Source organism: Peromyscus leucopus, chromosome 3, assembly GCF_004664715.2.
Source record: "Peromyscus leucopus breed LL Stock chromosome 3, UCI_PerLeu_2.1, whole genome shotgun sequence".
NCBI classification, from domain to species: Eukaryota; Metazoa; Chordata; class Mammalia; order Rodentia; family Cricetidae; genus Peromyscus; species Peromyscus leucopus.
Window position 1 is genome coordinate 40,878,201 of NC_051065.1, and position 20,468 is coordinate 40,898,668.

Sequence of the window (20,468 nt, forward strand, 5' to 3'; positions counted from 1 at the left end):
ACCAACGCCAAAAGTAGCAACTCAATTTTAGGAGTAAAGCCATAAATTCAAAAACATTTGCACATCTCAGACCCCATGTAAACAGCCTTACAAGGGGCAAAGGGCAATGGGCGTGCCCAAGAAGCACTTACCACTTGATTGAGGGTGTCTTCCAGTTCGGCTTCTTCCGGGTTCTTGGAACTGAAACGTCAAAGAGCAGCATGTTTACAAAGAGGCCAGCCGAGGCGCACACAGACCACTCTGGCACACCGGCCGGGTTACACGAGCTACAAGTATTGAGTGATGAGGTGTCAGACCAGCTGATGAGCAAGGGGAGGTCACTTTCCTTTCCTATGGCAATTGCAGTCTCACACTGTACCCAATCAGGGAAGAGAATATAAAACAGTCACAATATCTAAGATGAAAATCAACAGAAGTTAATTATAAAGTTTTCCTTTAAGATAGCCCATTTAAATATCAGTGAATGATCTTCATTCTTACAATTCCTTTCTACAATCTGTATACTTTTACTTTTAAAAATAAAAAAAGCACATAATTTCTGTTTAACAGCCTAATAATTAAAGATAATGAAAAGGTACAAGCCATGGGTGAAGTGTGCTTTTATCTGTGGTCATATCTTTAAATAATTTATTCTATGGATATAATTAAGCAAAGGTGAAATAAGGGTAAGGTGGTTTTTAAAAATATTTGTAGAAGGATGCTGTGTAAAATGAACTGGTTTGCCTCAACCCTAGACAAAGAACTACAGACAACTAAGGAATGCATAGAACCGGAGAAATAGTCTTGCTCAGGAACAGAAGACCAGTTGGTCATCTCATACCAAATGATCGGCCCTAAAATTATATACATACTCATTATACAGACTGAACAGGATGTATCTATGTATTTAGGAACACACCACCACCACCACCACCACTAATAATTAAAGAAAAGAAGCCATGAATATGAAATTCAGTGGGTGGGGGTGTAACATGGGAGGGGGTTTGGAGGAGGAAAAGGTAATTATATCATAATCTCAAAAAAAAAAAAAAAAAAAAAAAAACCAGCCACAAAAAACTCAACTCAAACATAAAATGAGCTGGTCACTAAACAATCTCTAAAACAATGTTATGATTTGTTTTTGTTTTGAGATATCCCATGCTACCATCCAACTCATGGAAATCCTCTTGCCTCAGCCTGAGTGCTGGGATTATAGGTGTGTACCATCACATCCACTATGAAAAAGTGTGAGTTGGCTCAGAGAGCCTGGCCTTCCTGCCTTGGCAGGTCAGGTAGCTTCTCTCTCCTCACTGCTCAATGTCAACTAGACTCTGCTCACCAACACACACTTGTTAAAGGTACACCTGGAATGTCTCTACCATTCCGTTTTAATAGCCGGGACTAACTGGTTGTAGACTATTATGGGCACACAACTGTTTGTCCTGTCACAGAGACTGAAGGCCTTGTGGAGCAGCTCTGTATTTGAGTCACTTCATCACCTACAACGGCCCGAGAAGCAGCATCAATTCTTAAGAGACACCAAGGGTACACTCCTTTTTCCAAACCAGCAAGATGGCTGAGTGAAGGCACTTGTCACCAAGCCTGATGACCTGAGTTTGGTGCCAGTATTTCACATGGCAGAAGGAAAGAACTGATTGGGCAAAGTTGTCCTCTGACCTCCACAGATGCACCATGAAGCATAGCCCCAAAATAAATAAATAAAATGTAACACAATACTCAAAGCCCTGACTAGAATAATAATGTGACTAGAACAGATAAACAATGCAGCAGGCCAGCATGACACACACAGAAAGATAATCAAGTGCTCACGTCCCACTGGCTTCGGGAGGATGGCTTTCTGGCAAAGCTAAAACTCCAGCTATTTAAAAGTAATGAAATTTTAAAGTAGAGAGAGCAAGTGACCTTCACTCCTGTTTGCCCACCATGTACCGAGCAGACAGCACCGTTCTGTTCTCTAAGCACAGCGAGCTGTGTCAGGTGTGCTACTGCTGAGCGACCGCCACAGTCTGCGGATGCTGCATGGCCTATATTTTGCACAATTATTCTCTGGCCACTGATGAAGGTGACTTGTTAACTTAAAAAATTTGTGTATGTGTGTGTGCCTGATTGTCTGCATGAGCATTACATGCACACAGGAGCCTACGGAGGACAAAAGAGGGCATCACATTCTCCAGAACTCGAATCATAAGTGTTTGTGTGCTGCCCAATGTGGATACTAAGAACTTAACTCAGGTCCTCTGCAGGAGCAGCAAGTGTCCTGAACAACTGAGGCATCTCTGTGGCCCTGATAGTGAGACTGACTGTCACTGTTTACACTGGCATTTGTGGGTGCTCTCTTAGCCTTAGAGAGCTTTTAAAAACCTAATGCAGTGACCCCAGAACCAGTAGTCTGGGGTCTGTGTCCCCTGCATAGCATTTGGTGATATAGCATGTGGGGCACTGAGGCAAACTTTCAACATTTTTGGACCAAAAGAAACTGTGACAGGGAGAGAAGCTGAGGGGACTAAGACATCCTGTACAAGTAACGGGAACACACCACAGAGGAGGAAGCCATCCTGACCATACCTCCTCCATCTCTAAACACAGGTAAGAAGATCAGGAAAGTGTCAGGGAAGATATAAGGTGACTGAAAAGGAACACTGCACAGCACCAACACATGACCAGATGAAAACCAAACTCTAAAGTACACAGATGGCTGGACACGGTGGTACCCTCTGTAAATACAGTATGTGGAAGGCTGTGCACAGGAGGACTGGCAGGAGTGTTGAGGCTGGCCTGTGCTATGCAGCAGCTCTGTCAAAAGCAAAGTTTGTAGAGCAGCACATGCGCCAGATCACAGTATTCAGTCTTCTGCTGTTCAGAAAGCCAGGGAAGCTGATGCACGTTTCAACAAATGTGATGCATTATTGGCAGGTAAATGTTACACAAATACTGATCCCTTGTATAAAGACTGAGGTTTAAATCAGGGTACTAGGAAAAACACAAAACCAAGTCAGTACCTTTTCTTCAACAAGGAGTCACAGTACCGAGCGAGCAGCTCAGGGGATTTACTGGAGGACTGGGCCATTTTGGTAACTGCATTGTTGTTTATGAAGCGACCGCAAGCCTGTGTTATATAAAAGACAGTTAGAGAAAAGGCGTCCTGTTCATACATACTGGTCAGGCAGCACAGTGACATGCTCACCTTATCAAGTGCAGCCACGAAGCCAGCGTCATTGTTGAATGCTGACATCACCAGGGCATTGTACTTTTTATGAACATCCAGAACTGTCTGCACATACATCTTGGGGTCCTTGGGTGGAGGGAAAACCAGAAACAAACAGGAATTAAAGTACACATTCCTGTGCAGCTGTAAGACATTCTACAGGTTTAATTACATCTTCAAAGAAGTTAATATGACCAGAAATACCTTTGGTCCCACCAATGAAGCACACAGGACGTTGTGTTTAAGTGTAAAACAAATAATTCCCCAGATTAAAAATTAAATACCTTAAAAAAAAAAAAAAAAACAGGAGAGATCATGGAAGTCTTTTCTTTTTCAAAATGACAGCAGGTCTGAACACAGGTAGGGGTGCACAGTGGCAACTGTGTGGCCAAGGCCAGGGACAGCACTGGGAACTTCGGGGTGGGCAACAGGAGCTCTTCAGACAAAGAATACAGTGGAGGGTTAGTCCCCGGGGAGAGCATGCTGCATGCTAAAGGAGACAGGCAGTACTGGTGGAAGAAAAGGAGATGGATGGATGGATGGAGGAACTACACAATATCAAGTGGTTTTCAGCAGTCACTGTTTGCCAGCCAAGGACCCATAACGTGAGGCAGGTACCGTCCGTCTTTAGTGTCCATTTTAGATGATTAAGCTAAGTTACACTTCTTACTAAAGTAAGGGGCAGCACAGCCAGGCAAGGACGCAGGTAGATGACTCGAGTCTGACGTGTTCTCTTCAGCTTTCAGAATGGAAAAGGTGCAGCTGATGAGCATATGGCAAAAAGGCTCTTGACTAGCCCTTCATACCTCAGGAGCTATAGGCGCACAGAAGTGAGACATTCTGGCAGTGCCTCTAAACTCCTGATGTGAGACTTCACTGGGGATACTTCTGAGACAGCATTTCTCTATGCAGCCCAGGCTAGGTTACAGGTGTACCACTGATTCCAGACCCCAGTTCCTGACACACTATCTTGCACAATTCAGGAATGAGAAAACAGAAACCCTTGAATACTAATTGCTTTTCATTTTTGGTAAAATTTGTTTTAAATTAATAATGGGTAAAAACAGAACCCTATTATGCAATTAGTCTCTATAGGTTGCATGTGTGTATGTTTAAAAATATAATAAATGCAAAATTATCATGAAAAAATATAGTGACGATATAATTTCCCTGAGATGGAAAGATGGTCTTTACCTGATCTAATCAGATAATCTGGCCCCTGTCTCATGACTACTATTCCTGTATGTTGCACAGACTGCACAATTCTAAAAAAAGCATCCAAGAGCACCTACAAGTTAAGCATACACACACCTTACTTCATATGGGTTTTCTTTTTTAAGCAATGCATTTTTTCCTTTGCTTGATTCAACTTTGGTTTGTCATTAGAGCCAATATTACTTTGGTAGATTCAGGTTTTACATTGCTTTCTGATCTCACATTAAATTACTATACAACATTCATATATTCTTCTTTACAATTTCCACAGTCACTGGTTTTACAAAGAACTCTAGCCTACAGTGAGTATCCAACCACAGGAAAACTCAGTAACCACTACTGGTCCACTTAGATCCCACATGTAGGTTAGCATCCTTGCAAAGAACCAACTGAATCTCAAAACGGCCAATTTAAAGACTCAAGATTGCTTATAAAACCTGTTACTTTGGGGACTACTGTGATGATATTTTGTTTGTGGTCTAACAAATAAAGCTTGCCTGAAGATCAGAGGGCAAAACCAGCCACTGGTTAGCCATAGAGGGCAGGCAGTGGTTGGCACACGCCTTTAATCCCAGCACTAGGGAGATTGAGACAGGGAGTGATATGGCTCAATGGAGAAAGGAATATAAAGCAGGAGGAGACAGGAGCTCAGTCCCTTTCGGTTGAGGATTTTGTAGAGGTAAGAACTAGTGGCTGGCTGGTCTGCTTCTCTGATCTTTCAGCTTTCACCCAGTTTTCATGCTATAGACTACCAGTCACAGAATTCATGCACAGTATATTATGTCTATAAACATCCTAGAACTCAGAGAATGACTGCAGCTTAGCAGTGGAGGGTGATAAACTCACTTACTGAGATGGCAGGCGATGAGCCTGCAGAGTCCTTCCCACGCGCTCTCGCCTCTCCCTGTGCTGACTTTTGCCTTCACCTCCCGACAGCAGCTCTCCTGCTGTGTCTTGACAGACTGACTTTGGGCATCAGTACTGACTCCACATTTACTCTTCTATGATAGGAGAATTAGAACCCTTTCTTTGGCTTTTTCCACTTCTTAAAATTTTCCCTCGGATTCAGGATTTGGAAACAAAATTTTCAGTAAAATGCCCAAATGAAATTCCCATATAGAGATGCAAAGCTTTGCAAAGAATAAAGCAGCCTACAGACTGATTCTAGATTCTTCATAATAGAGAAGACCTAGCAGAGTATGGCTGAGGTGATGGAACTGACAGGAACCCATAGAATAGTGTGTGCCAAGAGAGCAAGCCCTGGAAAAGTGGCTTTAAAAATGTCATTATTACTCTGTGGATGCAGGACATGCTTGAATATATGGAGGAGGGCTGCCACAGCATTAGTGTGGAGGAGATGACAACTCTTGGGGTCAGTTCTTTCCTTCCACTGTGGGTCCTAGGGACCAAACTCAGGTTGTCAGGCCTGTGGCCTCCTTCCCACCAAGCCATAGGATCAGCCCTGTTTTTGTTTTTGTTTTTTTGTTTTGTTTTTTTGAGGCAGGGTCTCTCATAGCTCAGGCTAGTCTCCTATGTACTATACAGCCAAGGGTGGCCTTGGGTTTGATCTTCCTGCCTCTGCCTTCTGAGTGGTAGAGTTACAGGTATGTGGCACCATGCCTGGCTTTGAGGAAAAATTTTAGGTTTAAAACAAAATGAATATAATAGTGGTAAGTCTGGTTCACATCCATAACAGTACACAAGAGGTTTCTTTTCCATATTAAAAAAAACCCTCTTGGTTCCCAAGGGATCTTATTCGATGCCCATGATTCTAAAAGCTGTTATGACATCCATGACTGACACGTCTAACATCTAAAGTCACCACCAACCTAGCACAACCTGCCATTCAGAGGCCATGTGATTCTGTATCCTAAGCTAAAAATGATTACTTACTTACTTACTTACTTACACACACACACACACTTGAGACAGGGTCTACACAGCCCTAGTTGTCCTGGAACTCACTATGCAGGCCAGGCTGGCCTTGAACTCACAGAGATCCACCTACCTCTGCCTCTTAGGTGCTGGGATTAAAGGTGTCTGCTACCATGCTTAGCTATATAATTAATTTTGATATTAACTAATTGGGGAAGAAAAGGGAAATAAACATGAGGCCCCACACACTACTTAGCACAAATTTATGTTTTCTTAGTGGACTTTTTTATTTCTCCAACAACAAGCAGAAATAAGGTTGCCAGTGGCTTAAAGTCTAAAACAGAGACCAACATCAGCGCGATTTAAGATGTGCTACCTATTCTCATTATTGCAACCGCTGCTGCTCCTTTTTGCTCTAAACATTTATGTCTGGCCCACGAAAGAGCAGCTCTAAGTTTCAGACATAACAAACAACTTCTGGGTTTGTATGTTAAGGTAGGGTCTTATTCTATAACCTAGACTGGTCTAGAACTCACCAGGTAGCCCAAGATTGCCTTGAATCCATGGCCCATCTGACCAAGGATAGGCCGCAAGGACCAAGTCCAGTGACAGGTTTCTAACTGGCCTTGAACCAGCCAGGGCCCGCTTTAGTACTGTCGGTGCACAGCACGGTTTGCATGGGAATGGAGTCTGATGTGGCATAAAGACTTCCACAACGAGCTTGCTTAAGGAGGATTAAAGTCTTCTTTTTATTGGAAAAAAAATGAGTATCCTGGATATAAAATGACAGCTTGGTCAAGCTAGATTAAAAAATTATTGTGTATTTTTTCTCTCTCTTTTTTTTTTTTGTTTCATGACAAGTATCTTTGTTCTCCTGCGCTTACAGACCTATCATTCACAAACTTAGGATAAGGGATGGCTTAGCGGCTTAAAATGTGTATGCTTTTGCAGAGGACCAGAGTTTGGTTCCCAGCACCCAAGTTGGGTGGCTCACAACAAATACTATGACCTTTAAGAGTTGTGACTCTTTCTTTTGGCTGCTGTGGGCAATGCACCTATGAGCACAAACCCACTTTTTGATACAGTGAAAAATATAAACACATGAACAGACAAGTAAGAAGCTAGAGAGATCACTCAGCAGTTGGCTGCCCTTCCAGAGGATCAGGGTTCAGTCCCTGCACCCACATGATGACTCACAACCATTCTAACTCCAGTTCCAGGGGATATGAGGTCCTCTCTATTGACCTTCTCAGGCATATAAATATTCTGGCAGAAACACTCATATACATTAAAGCAAGGCAACAAAAAAAAAATTAGATTATCAATACTTAAAAAGGTGCTGGAGAGGGCTGGATGTGGTTGTGCGAGCTATTAATTCCAGCACTCAGGAGGTAGAAACAAAGAGGCAGGGGGATCTCTGTAAATTCAAGGCCAGCATGGGCTACACAATGAAATTTCTGTCCTTAAAGGGGGGAAAAAGAAGATGCTAGAATAATTTAAGGATTTTGTGAACTTCATTCTTTCAAAAGACCAAAACAGGTTCTCTGAGCACGTCAGTAAAACCTTAACTCTGTAGTTACCAACAAAGATGCACTGCACACACCTGCAGTTGCATGTGAAAATAATAATGGGCTTGACTGCTTTCAGCCAGGCACTACTTACATTTAAAGCAGCTTCTCCACACTTCTCAATCGCTGCAAGACCCTGATTATGAATATGTGTTTCTAGGAGTTTTTTCAATTCTCCTAGGCCATCCTGAATTCTAGATACAAGATTATACATGCGGCCCAAATCTGAAAGAAAAAAGGAGCCAATTTTATGCATGGAAACCAACTGTGCATACCTATTCTGCTCACTATATACTTGTATCAAGTGTAAGATACTGTGAAACAAGAAACCATCTAGTTCTGGTGTGTTTTGTTAAAATCAATAATGGAGTCAGATTATTAGAAGTTTATTTCTCCTTTACCATGAGAATCCATTAATGTAACAATAGAGAAAAAGTACTCAAATTTTGCCTTCTAAAATCCTAATGAGATACTATTTATGTCCCAAAAGGTACTAAAATATGTTTGAAAAACAAATAAACATTATAGATACCGACTTCAACCATAAGTCATGGAGGGATTCCCAAACTATTCACGTCACATATGTGTTCAATCTATGATGGTTAAAGATGGAAAATCCTAAATCCCAACAGCAATGTGACTGAACCACTAACAGTTCCCACTAGCACAGAGGAGCAATTAAGGGAAGAGAAAACAAAACAAAAACAAAAACATACTCAAAAGAAAAAAACAAAAAAATCTGCCCACCACTGCCAACAAAAGTATATGGAGCAAATTATACTCACCTTCATTCTTGTCAGCATCCAACAAATTCTGAAACTCTGTGTGGAAAATTTCCAAGTGTTTTTCGATGAGGACCTGCTCACATTTCCGTGCTAGTTCGTCTTGTGTGCTCTCATGGAGGTAAACCTGCACTCTCCGCTGCTCCTCAAGCAAACGAGCCTCAGCCTGCAGAGAATTCAATCAAACCATGCATGGTTTGATTCACTGTTAAAGAACTATTACGTGAACAATGACAAATTTGATTCACAAATCTGCTCTAGTAAAGTCTGATGAAGACAAGGGAAAAGAACTTCAGACTGGAGGGTGACTGACAACCACCCACATCAAGCCTCTGGTGTGCTCTGCTCTCTCTGCAACACAGGCGCTAATCCTTTAAGTGCCCTAAGAACATTATTATAATTAACAGTTCAAATGTCTTCATGTCATTTTTCTTTGGGTAAATGGTATTTCATATTTTGGAGGGAATGCCCCATGTCCCTGTGACCATGAGAGAAACCTACAGGTCCTTTCAGGTATGTGGACACTGAATTAAGAAACACTACTTTGGTCTGAAAGCATTTGAAATAAAGGGTCACACCAATATAATCCTAGAAATGACCACTCAGAGATAATAATCAGCAATGAGGAAAAAAGAAAAAAGAATTAAGGAACAAATAAACACTGTGGCCTTCTCTTCCACTCACTGAACATGCACCTAAAAGCCCACCCGGCCACTGGGGATCTCAATGTCTTGGATTTCTCTCTAAGAAGAGAGGCTACCAGGCAATACAACACAACAGAAACCCATGTAAAAGACAGTATATTCTAGAATCTGTCACCAGAAACGTGATACAGAAGTCACTGAGGATGTGCTATATTATCAGAGTAAGCAAGAAATTTCAAGTAGTGAATTATTCACGTGATCTGAATAAAAAAAGACAAAAGCTGTATTTTACTCTCCAGAGACCTCTCAGATTTGGTATAACTGTGGATAAATCTGGAAAATTACCATTGGAACTGAATAAACATTCAATACTGAGAAAACAACTGACTAGGCAAAGCTTGGACCATCAAATGGGTAGTTATTAAACTACAGGAAGCAGCTAGAGCCACAACACACACACACACACACACACACACACACACACTTGGCAGAAAGTTAAACATGCAAAGTAAACTTGAACACAGTTAACTGCATATGCATCACCCAGCCTTAACACAGAATGACCTCTATTTAACCAGTAAATCTATCCAAAAAGCCAGAACGAGGGAAAAGATAAGTCACAAAGAAACATGAAAGGTTTGAGTTAGAAATTTTTATTTTATTTTATTTGGCTTTTCAAGACAGGGTTTCTCTGTGTAGTTTTGGGGCCTCCCAGTGCTGGCTGGGATCAAAGGCATGTGCCACCATGGTCCGGCTAATTCTTAATTAAAATTCAAAATATGCTAATAATTTACAGTACACTTGATGAATATTATCCACTAAAATCCACTAAATTGTTACTGCTTCAATTCAAACAAAAGAGCCACCCCGCCCCAAAGCCCACAGCAGCACTCCAGTCTAAGTGTCCCTGGCTGGTGGGTCTGTCACTGTGTATTTCAGTCTTTAATTTGTACTTTTGTTTCTTGGACTACAAAGTTCTTCTAGAACAGATTCCAAGTTCGGGCTCTGCTGATGAGTTCCAGGCTTTCACTCCACCTGAGGCTGAGGAGCAGAAGCAGATCTACTTAAGTACCACTCTTCCTGTTGTATGTTGTGCCCGGTTCTGGGAAGAACACAGGTCACCCTGGTCAGAAGGCTAGGCTTTGATGTCCTTGTGGATTCTCTCTGGGGACATTGACTATGGAGGCATTTGACAGAGCTTCCTTCAGGGGCCAAGTGGCAGGAAACAGGAAGCAGGTCCCTAACTGGAGACTAACTTGTGGCAGCAGCAGGTATCTTTACTGCCACCCACCTCATGTACTGATCATGGAACACCACAATCATATTCAAATGACTAAGTACCCTAGAGTTCTGGAAAATGACGGTGATCAATTCCATTAGAAGCAATTCTAAACAAAAACAAAGGGGCAGAAAACACATAACCCAAAGGTTGGTGAGCAAATTAATGAAATAAGTTGTTTTATGTGAGAGTGTTTTGGCTACATGTATGTATGTACAGTCTGTATGGCTACAGACTGTATGTACAGTCTGTGTACAGTGTACTCTTCTGGCCACAGAGGCCAGAAGAGGTTGCTGGAATCCTCAGAACTGTGGTTACAGATGGCCGTGTTGGTGCTAGAAACAAAAAACCAGGTCCTCTGCAAGAGCAACACCTACTCTTTTAACTGTTGAGCAATCTCTCCAGCCCATATTATTTTTAAATAATAAAAATATTAGGAATTTAGAATATTCAAACAAGTTCATTTTTTGTTTTTTTAAATAGGACAGATCAGTCTCAATCATATGAGATGGATTTTAAAGTGTCAACACGGCTTGTAGCTGGTGTAGCCATTAAAGCCATCATCTTTGGATGGACCAGCAATTATCAAATGTTTGCACTAAAATACTCCTGACGAAAGCAAAGTGAGCAGACACCCCTGGGGACGGTGAACACCTAGCCCAAATAGGCTGTTGAAAGCAGGGCATTTCCTGACAGCTATCTCTACCTCAGTATTATTCTCCTGACATGTATTCTACCAGATTGTTTTAATATAAATGTAATTTCTCCTCAAGTTACTGAAGCTGCCAACCTTTATCTAGTGGCTCCCGACCTGCCCAGGCACACGCTGGAGACACTGAGGTACATGTGTAAGGCCAGAGCCCTCCATCAGGTTTGCTCCGCCTCACTTTTCTAGAGATCCTTTCAATACAGACAGCTAGTACATACATACAGTTTCAAACCTCCTCACATTATTTTAAAAGTAAAGCTCGCCAAGTCCCCAATATTGCCTACTATTATTATATTTCTGTTTCACAGGCAAGGAAACTAAGGAACAGAATGGTCAAGATCACCCTTTAACCTTTAGAATTAGTGGTCCAATTCACAAGGATATAAGACTTCTGCTGTGTGAGATAAAGTATTCATGTGGCTAAATTTATACACTGTTTGTTTTTAGAGTCTAAACCATGGATTTCCAGAACAAGATAGAAGTCGTGTTTAGTATGACTTCTAAGTGGGTCAGGACCAAATCTTTAATGCTTTTAGAGAGCTTCCTAGAAGCTGGACACAGGCTGGATTGCAAACACCCTACACATCAGACATTGTTATTCTTGAAGTGGCCAGAGTTTAAAAAAGATTTCCTTGTTTCAGTGTGCATGAAGCACTGTCCTAAAACTTGTTTTCTTTGTGCAGCAGACATCACCACAAAGCATGAAGAAGTCTATGAAAGATAGGCTGGCACCACAGTGGTGTGCAACATGGAGGAAGGTTCCATTTTAAAGACATAGTTAAAAAAAAAAATCACTACTGGGCTGGCAAGAAGGTTAGGTGGGATAAGGGCTGTTGTTGTTGCTAATCTTAATGACCTGAATTAGATGCTTGGTACCCATATGGTAGAAGGAAATACCCACTCTACATGTATGCTACCATGACATACATACACCTGTCTATGTATATACATGCACACGCAGGCATATATGTGTACACGAATACACACAAAATAAATGCAAAACAATGAAAACAGGTCTCTTCAGTAAGAAATCTGTTTATAAAAATTACACTGTCACACTACAAAATTAAATAATGGCCAATACCACAATTCAAAACATTTTATGTTTCAAATACTCTTAGGGATCGAGCCAGGTTTCAGTCACATACAAAATACAAAGAATTGCTACTATCCACATACACCACTGAACAGTCCCACTTCAGTTGGATTTTGAGTTATCAGAAATGTGTAATTGAGTTTTAATTTCAAACTCAGAAGGCCCTGTTATATCCACGGTGTAAGTATACTGTATGAAAATGCACTTAGAACACCAGGGTGGTTGGGCTTATATTTCCTTTCTTTGAACACAGAAGAAATGATTTTGTAGTCCATTTCCTGTCCAAGAAAGGGCAAAGCAGGTTTGAGAATTGGTGTGAACCAGATTCTAGTTGAAATTTAGCACATGCATGAGAGGGGTCACCAAACTCTACAGCCTGTTGGAAAATCCTGCTGCACGTTTGCTGTTTCCTTGCCAGTGCTATGACTGTTTTTGTGTTCTAACAGCAGAGCTGAACAGTAGCAGAAGAGATCATACATAGCATACAAAGCCTAAAAATATTTACTGCCTGGCACTATACAACAGAAAGCCTGTTGACTCCTGACACAGTCATTCCTCAGACCCGACATCCAGAATACCTGAATCTCCAAGAAAGAGCAAAGAAAAATCCTATTAGGAGTTCATGGAAGCATCAGGTAGTAAAATAATGCATGCAAGATATACGGCTCTACCAAGTCAGAATTTAGATCCTCCTTCCTAATATAATCTTGAAGACTAAGCTATAGATCCTTAGGGATTATATCTTAGATTTAAGAGAAAAGCAGCAAAAATAAATAAATATTTAGTTAAAAATTGAATCTGGAAATATTTGCTTAGTACTTTCTCATTGACAAAATTTTGGGGTCCACTAGCTAAGCACACTCAAAGGGAGACGATTCAAAACATGGAAGGCATGCAGCTCTCAAGGCACCTCCTCAGACGTGCAAAAGGAACACTCATTCATGATTATCAATCTGGAAAGTCCCTTGGAGAGTTCCAGAGCTCGACCTGCTGGACACTGTCAGCAGTGCCAAGCCTGACTTGTGAGGAGCACCGCACTGCCAAGAACTCACTGGAGGAGCAATGACTATTTAACTTACATCTACTTTACATACTATGTTTAAGCTTACCTTTTTCATATATTCAGTAACTGGGTTCTGCTGCAAGAATTCAGTACTTTCTCTGGTATAAAATCTCTCTGTGTCAGCCAAAAATTGAGATTCAAAGGATTCTTTATACACTGTTAACGTAGGGCCCTTTGCAAATGCATCATCTTCATTCAGCCCCAATTCCACTAGAAATAAATATGAGCTATATTTCAATTACCCTATTTTTGTTATATTTCACAGATAATACTTTGGTGTAGCATTCAGTTTAATTATACTTGAAAGATCAATGTGAAATGGAGGGTTGTAAGGTAACGGTTATTCACTAGTATTGAAATATGCTTGTTTCAATAAAAGAAAAACAAAACAAAACAGTAAACTCCAAGATGTATAGCAGCAAATCACTCCTACCTGGGCCACATTACCCAAGTTCAGTTAGAGAAAGTTTGTGTTTCCCAGTGCATTATAAACAGTCACAGAAATGCAAACCCACCTGAGCTTCAACACATCGTTTAGTCAGTGTCTCAATCTCAATTTTTCAAGCTAATAGATTTTTAGTTATCATTTAGCTCAAAAACAATCACATTATATATAAGCATTTCCTCATGAAAGCAGCAAAGGAAATAATTCAATTTTTTCAATCAAAATTTCCTTAAAGTACAAAGATTAAATAACTTACACCTTAAAAAATTACTACGTAAAAGTACCTTAACATGGAATAATATTCTTGAAAATATTTAAATGTTTTTAATGAATGTTAGAGAATTATCATAATTGCCATGGGATATGAAAACTGAATAAAGACAAATTATTTACCATAAGATTGTACAACTCCACTAATCAGTCTCGTATTGATGGTTTCACCATTCCTTTCCTTTTCAATCAGTTTTAAAACAGCATTTGTTACCTTTAAGAATAAGGAAAAAATATTAGGTAGACATATTGCAGGTCACAATGTATCTTACATATCCTTTAAACATTTAAAGCCATTAAGTAATACAAAATATTTTAGGGGTGGGTATGTACATGTGTGTACTGCATGCGGAGACCAGGACAGTGTCAAGTCCTGCTCCCCAAGAGTAATCTACCTTGTTTTTGAGACAGTCTCCCACTGCCCTGGAGCTCACTCAGGAGGCTAGGGTGGCAGTGGCAGGGAGCCCCAGGGAACTCTCCAGTGGTAGGATCACTAGTGGGCATCACCGCACTTGCTTCCTTCTGTGGGTGTGGGGCTCACCCCAGGTCCCCACGCTTCCACCGCAAGCACTTGACCCACTGAGCCACACCCCCAGCCCAGCAAATACTCTTGAGACAGTCCAAAGGCTTGAGAAGACAGGATAAAAGTAGGAATTTAAAAAGGAAAACCACACACATTCCACAGTAGATACCTGTTTATTCAGTGGCCTGAACAAACAATCTCTCCACGTCACTAACGCAAGCTGGATGAAAAAGGAGAAAAGATGTATTAAATAACTGTATTTCACTATGGTTCCCCCAAAACTGGTCAGACAATTTGAATTCTTAATTTTACCAAAATTCCTGATTACAACTTAGTAAAAAAAAAAAAAAAAAAAAAAAAAAAAAATCTACTACGGCAATGAAATCAGAGCCACCCTCTCAAGTTAATCACTTTGCACAGATATTTACCAGCTCACATTTTAACAGTGAAGTTGAAAAAGAACATTCTGATTTAAGGTGGGCACTTGTATCAGCTCAAAAACCAGTAGCAGATTCAACCTATCAATGTATTCCCTGGATCCAATAGTTTTTGATCAGATATACCTGATAAAAGTAATTCCAGTCACTACCATACTTTCCTAACACATCAAGATAAATTGTAGAGAACATAAAAATCTTCTCTCTTTTCTATCTAAGAGTGTGTATTTTAAATGCAATTTCTTGTACATAAATTAAAACCTCCCATTGTACTTATGTCTTCATGTGACTATGTGTGAGGCATATATTTTTGTGTGTACATGCTCACATGTGTATCTGAGGAGGTACACACATGGATAGAGACTCAGGTGTTCCTGAGTCATCCATCTCCATAGCCCCTGATATATGCATTTTAAGATGAGTGTAATAAAAACCATGGTCCACTTTCCATTCCTAATCTTCCTACAAGTGTTATACTAAGATTAATTACTGTAAAAATGGTCTCTGAAAGAAGAAAGTTAGAATTCATACATGATTTTTAAACTGTTGGGAGAGGTATTAGAAAGTTCAAACAGAACTGAAATTTATAACACTTTATTTAACACATAAACTGTCAAGAAATTAAACATAAATGCCATTATCCCCTCCCCCAATTTAGCTAGATAAAATTAAGTTTGTAAAAATATGTATTTTTGAAAATATTACATATAAATTTAATCTATGAAAAGTATTTTCCAAGAAGTGTCTCCAATAAAATAAAGACCATAAAAGCAATATTTGAGTTTTTTGTTTGTCTGCCGTCTCCCCACCACCACCACCACCACTATGTAGTGCCACCTAGTGTGTAGACCAGGCTGGCCTCACAGAGATCCCCCTGCCTCTGTACCCCAGAGCTGAGATTAAAGGCGCACACCACCAGGCCCAGCATTATTAGGAATTCTTGCCTGTGGTATGCAAAAGCTGCTGGAAGACTGAGCTTCCCTGTCTAGGAGAGAAGCAACTCTCCTCCCATGCCTGTTGAGACAGGAAAACTCCAGGCTATGGTTATCAGCTTCCAACAGAATCCTACACTTTAAAAACTGTTTGCTACAGCCATTTTCTGAATTCCCAGCCACATCCTCAGCAGACGTAACACAGCTCTGGGTGATTTGTGGCTTCAAAGGATAGAGTCCAAGAGCAAAGAAGGCCAAGAGATAAACCAAAGAAACTTCCCAACAGGCTAGCATAACCAGTCTCGGGTCAGAAAGTTCACACAGTACAATGAAATCCACTTAGACTCTCTGCCTGACCTGGAAGGAAACCAACAACCTTCTCTAAAAAGAGGGGAAAGGGACTTAGAAAAGAATCAAAGCCTTGTAATTTGTCCTAAGTCACTGCATGAGGAAGCAGGCACGTTTGCTGGAGGCTCTGGGCCTAAGACAAAAGCACAGGCTGCAACTGTCCCACTGAGCTTGGATACAAACTAGCAAACGAATGGAGCAGGCTCTTGAGGCAGCACACTTGGGACAAAGATGGGAAGGCTGTTTCAGTGGGGGCAGTGACTCTCCTCCCCTAGAATTTAAGGTGGAATACTGCTTCTCCAAACAGTAGCTACACTGTTTGCTGAAACAGCAAGTGAGGGTTTTGAAAGCAGATTTAAAAAGTAACGAAGGTAGCTGATTCTTGTCTAACACAGTGTCATGTAGCGCTGGCTGGCCTGCAGCTCAAGAGATACCTGCCTGCTTCTGCCTCCCTAGTACTGGGATTAAAAGTATGTGCCACCTGTCTGGCTGAGTCTTGAGAAACATTATGTATCTTGGTGCTTCTTATTTACACTGTTTTAAATGTTGAACAAAGCACATGAAATGTGAAAAAGCAGGATGACCTTCAGTAGTCTGTGATGCTGCTGTAGAGCATACACGTGGAACTTCAGGTCAAGCAGTTTCCAAAACAAAAAGTTTCCAGAACCACATTGAGTCCCACTCTGCAATTCTGAGACAAGGGAAGCACATCAGCCATTCCTTGATGGACTGGGTTCAAACATGTTCAATGGGATAAACATATTTTTTAAAATATATTAACGAAAAGAAAAATACAAAAACCTTAATTCAAAAAACTGAACCTAGCAAATGTGGTTAAAACTATATAACAAACAAGGTGTGGTTTAATCCCAGAATTTGGGAGGCAGAGACAGGCATCTGAGCTTGATGCCAGTCTGGTCTATGTAGTGAAGTCCCAGGTCAGCCAAGGCTACAATGATACCCTGTTTCAAAGAACCCCAACAGAACAAACACACAGAACCTCCAACAAAAGCCTATGTAACTACACAATAAAGTGTCACTATGAAGTAAATCTGGGACACAGAAACCTAGCTCTATAACTGCTCAAAGTCCTGCATCTGAGCTGTTTTCCCTTTTTGGGTTTTTTTTGTTTAGTTTTTGTCTAATTAAATTTGTCAAAAGCAAAGCAACAAAATATTGCTATTATAACACAGCATCAGAATTTGACATTTTAATAAAATTGACCCCAAAAGGTTTCCATCTGACAGATATCCATGAGCAAACTGTTTTCAATGAGTTCCCCCCAACCATTCTAGAACAATGATTCTCCTTCAGTCTGCTTACCTGGAGAAATATTTATCTGTTTGTCTATTTATTTATCGTGTGTGAGCATGCATGTAGAAACCAGAGAACAACCTCTGTTGTTCCTCAGGAGTCATCCACCTTGTTTTTTGAGACAAGGTCTCTTATTGGCTTGTTCTTGTCCAGAATGATAAGCTGGCTGGCCAGTGAGTTCCAGGGATCTGCCTGTGCCCGCCTCCTCGGCAAGGGATTACAAACATCAGTAACATGCTTTTTTTTCACACAGGTTCTGGGGGATTATCTCACTCAGGTCCTTGTGTTTACAAGGCCAATACTTTATTGACTGAGCTATCACCCCAACTCTGTGGAAGTTTTTATATTCTTTATTCTTTTTCAGACAGGGTCACATTTAGGCCAGGAACGTGTTATGGCTCAAATTTATGATTCTCTTGCCTCGTATTTCCCAAGAGCTGGGATTACAGGTGTGCGCAGTATAGCAGGCTGAACCCAGGACTTCATACATACTAAGCAAGCACTTTGCTACCTGAACTCCCTGCCCCTACCTGTGGCCCATCTCAAGTTTAGAAGGAGGTCTGAGAATCTGTATCTCTATCATGTTTTTGGTGACACTGATGGGGGTTAGACTCTGAGAAACCAGAGGGCCTAAAACAAAAACCTTGAAGACTAACAAAACAAACAAACAAACAACAAAAAAAAATTAATTCAGGGTCCTCTCTCAAACACAGAATTCTCAGCCCAAGAAAGTGTATGAGGGCTCAGTCAAGAGCTTAATCCTCAGATTACCTGGTTCGGGACTAACTGCCAGCATCTAGGATTCTAGTGCTGAACTCAAGCAGTTCCAGGCAAAGCATGATAACTGACCAATTAACTGAAGAGACTTTAAAAGTAAATACAGAACTGTTCAATTGTCTGTTACTGCCGCAATTTTCCAGCTCTCTACTTTCTTGCCACAACATATTTAAATGTTCTTATTCTTTAAAAAAAATCTTACTGAATAGATTTCATATATTCCTTTCCGTCCTTCATCACATTCGCGGCGAACCCAATGTCTATTGAGGTAGGCACAGATCCCATTCAGCACTTTACTGGAGAATCGGTAATCTTCCCACTGTTGAGTGTAGAACTTCAGTACACTCTCATCCATTAAGTCTTCTCCATCCTAAAAACAAGTACACTGAGGTTTACTGTCAGTCATCAAGACAAACTCATTGAAAAAGCTACTGCATCAAAATACATGAATACATATGGCTATAGATGGGTTCTTATAACTGCTATGTATGAAAACATGCTAATGTAAATTCTCACAAGAACACTAACAAGTTCTTTCATTATCAAATTAAACTGGAACTTTTCTTGGGTTGAATATACACATGCAGTCACAGAGTGCACCCTAAGCTTTCAGAATGCAAGTATAATTTTTTCTTTTTTTCATGCTTTTTCTTTAGTACTGGTGACTGAACTTAGGTTTGGTCTAGTGCTAGGCAACTGTTCTACTTTTAATTAAAGCAGGGTTTTGATAAGTTGCCCAGGCTGCCCTTAAACTCAAGTGCACAGCCCAAGTGTACACCTAGAACCTGTGATCCTCTTGAGTTGCTGGGATTATGGGTGTGTCCACCATACCCAGGGACAATTTCTTTACCCTGTCTCCCTTTGTTCTCATATTGTCCAAGGCTGGCCTTGACCTCACAATGTGGCTGAGGATGACCTTGAATTTCTGTTCCTCTGCCTCCACCCCCTCACAAGCTAGGATTATAGGCCAGTGCTGGAATTACAGGTATGTACTTCCATATCCTGCTTAGTGTAGTTTTTAAGCAATTTCTTCTTATTAAGGAATCTACCTCCAAAGCATCTCTACGTCTGACATCTTTCCAGTTTAAAAAAAAAAAAAAAATCAACCTATCTTATTAACAAATTATAATGGAAGCTAGTATATTCATTAAAAAAATATGGACAGCTTTACCAATTTGTAAACTTAGAAAAATATTCATCTTAAATGTGGCATTTGTTGCATTTTTGTAACAAAAACTTAACAATACAACATTTCTTCTTTAACAAAACCTCAGGAGGAAAATAGGAAGTTATCAAAGTGATTTTTACTTTGAACCCACCGATTTTTCTTTGGACAAACCGGACCGAAAGAGCCTCAGGTACTACCGACATGCCCACTGTCCTCCTCCCTTCAAAGCACCGCACCACCACTTCTCACGGCTGTGCTGAGCGTGCCAAGGAGGTACGGTAAAGGCCGGGGGTAGCCTGCTCTAGCCCCAGCCTCAGTGTCTCTTCACGAGGAAAGCCACAGCCCAGCAGACCTGCAGTTCTCCATGTAACAACATTCAAGCGACCCAAGCATCTGTGTAAATACCTGGCCACACCCAGACACAACCAAAGGTTTTGTTTGTTTATTTAAATAAAGTGAATTTTAAAACATAAGCTGACCTATTCTAGGTGGAAAATGAAAGTATGTTGCTGATGGGTAGCTACTGAAAACAGAACATACTCTGCTTATGCAAAGTGCTGTGAATACAAAGGACAGGACATGTAGCAAGACACTTTATGTTTAAGAACATGAAAGTGGATCATTAATTACAACTTGTCAGGCAACTACAGTCTGTTAGAATAATATGTTTCTACTAAGCTTGTAAAATAATTAAGAAAAAAAACCCACTTTTTGCAGCATGCAGAAAATGCTATATATCCTCAACATAAATAAAAAATAATAATAAACTGTACACACGGAAGAGAGTAGAGAGTAAAAACACCTTCACTGATTGAAGA

The 20,468-nt window shown here is 40.6% G+C and overlaps 1 protein-coding gene across 2 annotated transcripts in view; it reads right to left on the reverse strand.

The window, feature by feature from the left end:
• The window catches only part of Cul1 (cullin 1), an 80,883-nt gene that overhangs the window by 8,975 nt on the left and 51,440 nt on the right, over positions 1 to 20,468 (reverse strand). For both annotated transcript variants that reach the window (XM_028876438.1, XM_028876437.1), the window contains exons 4-12: positions 18,685 to 18,852; positions 14,844 to 14,894; positions 14,275 to 14,365; positions 13,483 to 13,646; positions 8,649 to 8,811; positions 7,958 to 8,088; positions 3,185 to 3,292; positions 3,000 to 3,106; positions 132 to 180 (exon numbers count right to left, since the gene is read on the reverse strand). In XM_028876438.1, the coding sequence (XP_028732271.1) occupies positions 132 to 180; positions 3,000 to 3,106; positions 3,185 to 3,292; positions 7,958 to 8,088; positions 8,649 to 8,811; positions 13,483 to 13,646; positions 14,275 to 14,365; positions 14,844 to 14,894; positions 18,685 to 18,852 (1,032 nt within the window). The remainder of the gene's footprint in view (positions 1 to 131; positions 181 to 2,999; positions 3,107 to 3,184; positions 3,293 to 7,957; positions 8,089 to 8,648; positions 8,812 to 13,482; positions 13,647 to 14,274; positions 14,366 to 14,843; positions 14,895 to 18,684; positions 18,853 to 20,468) is intronic.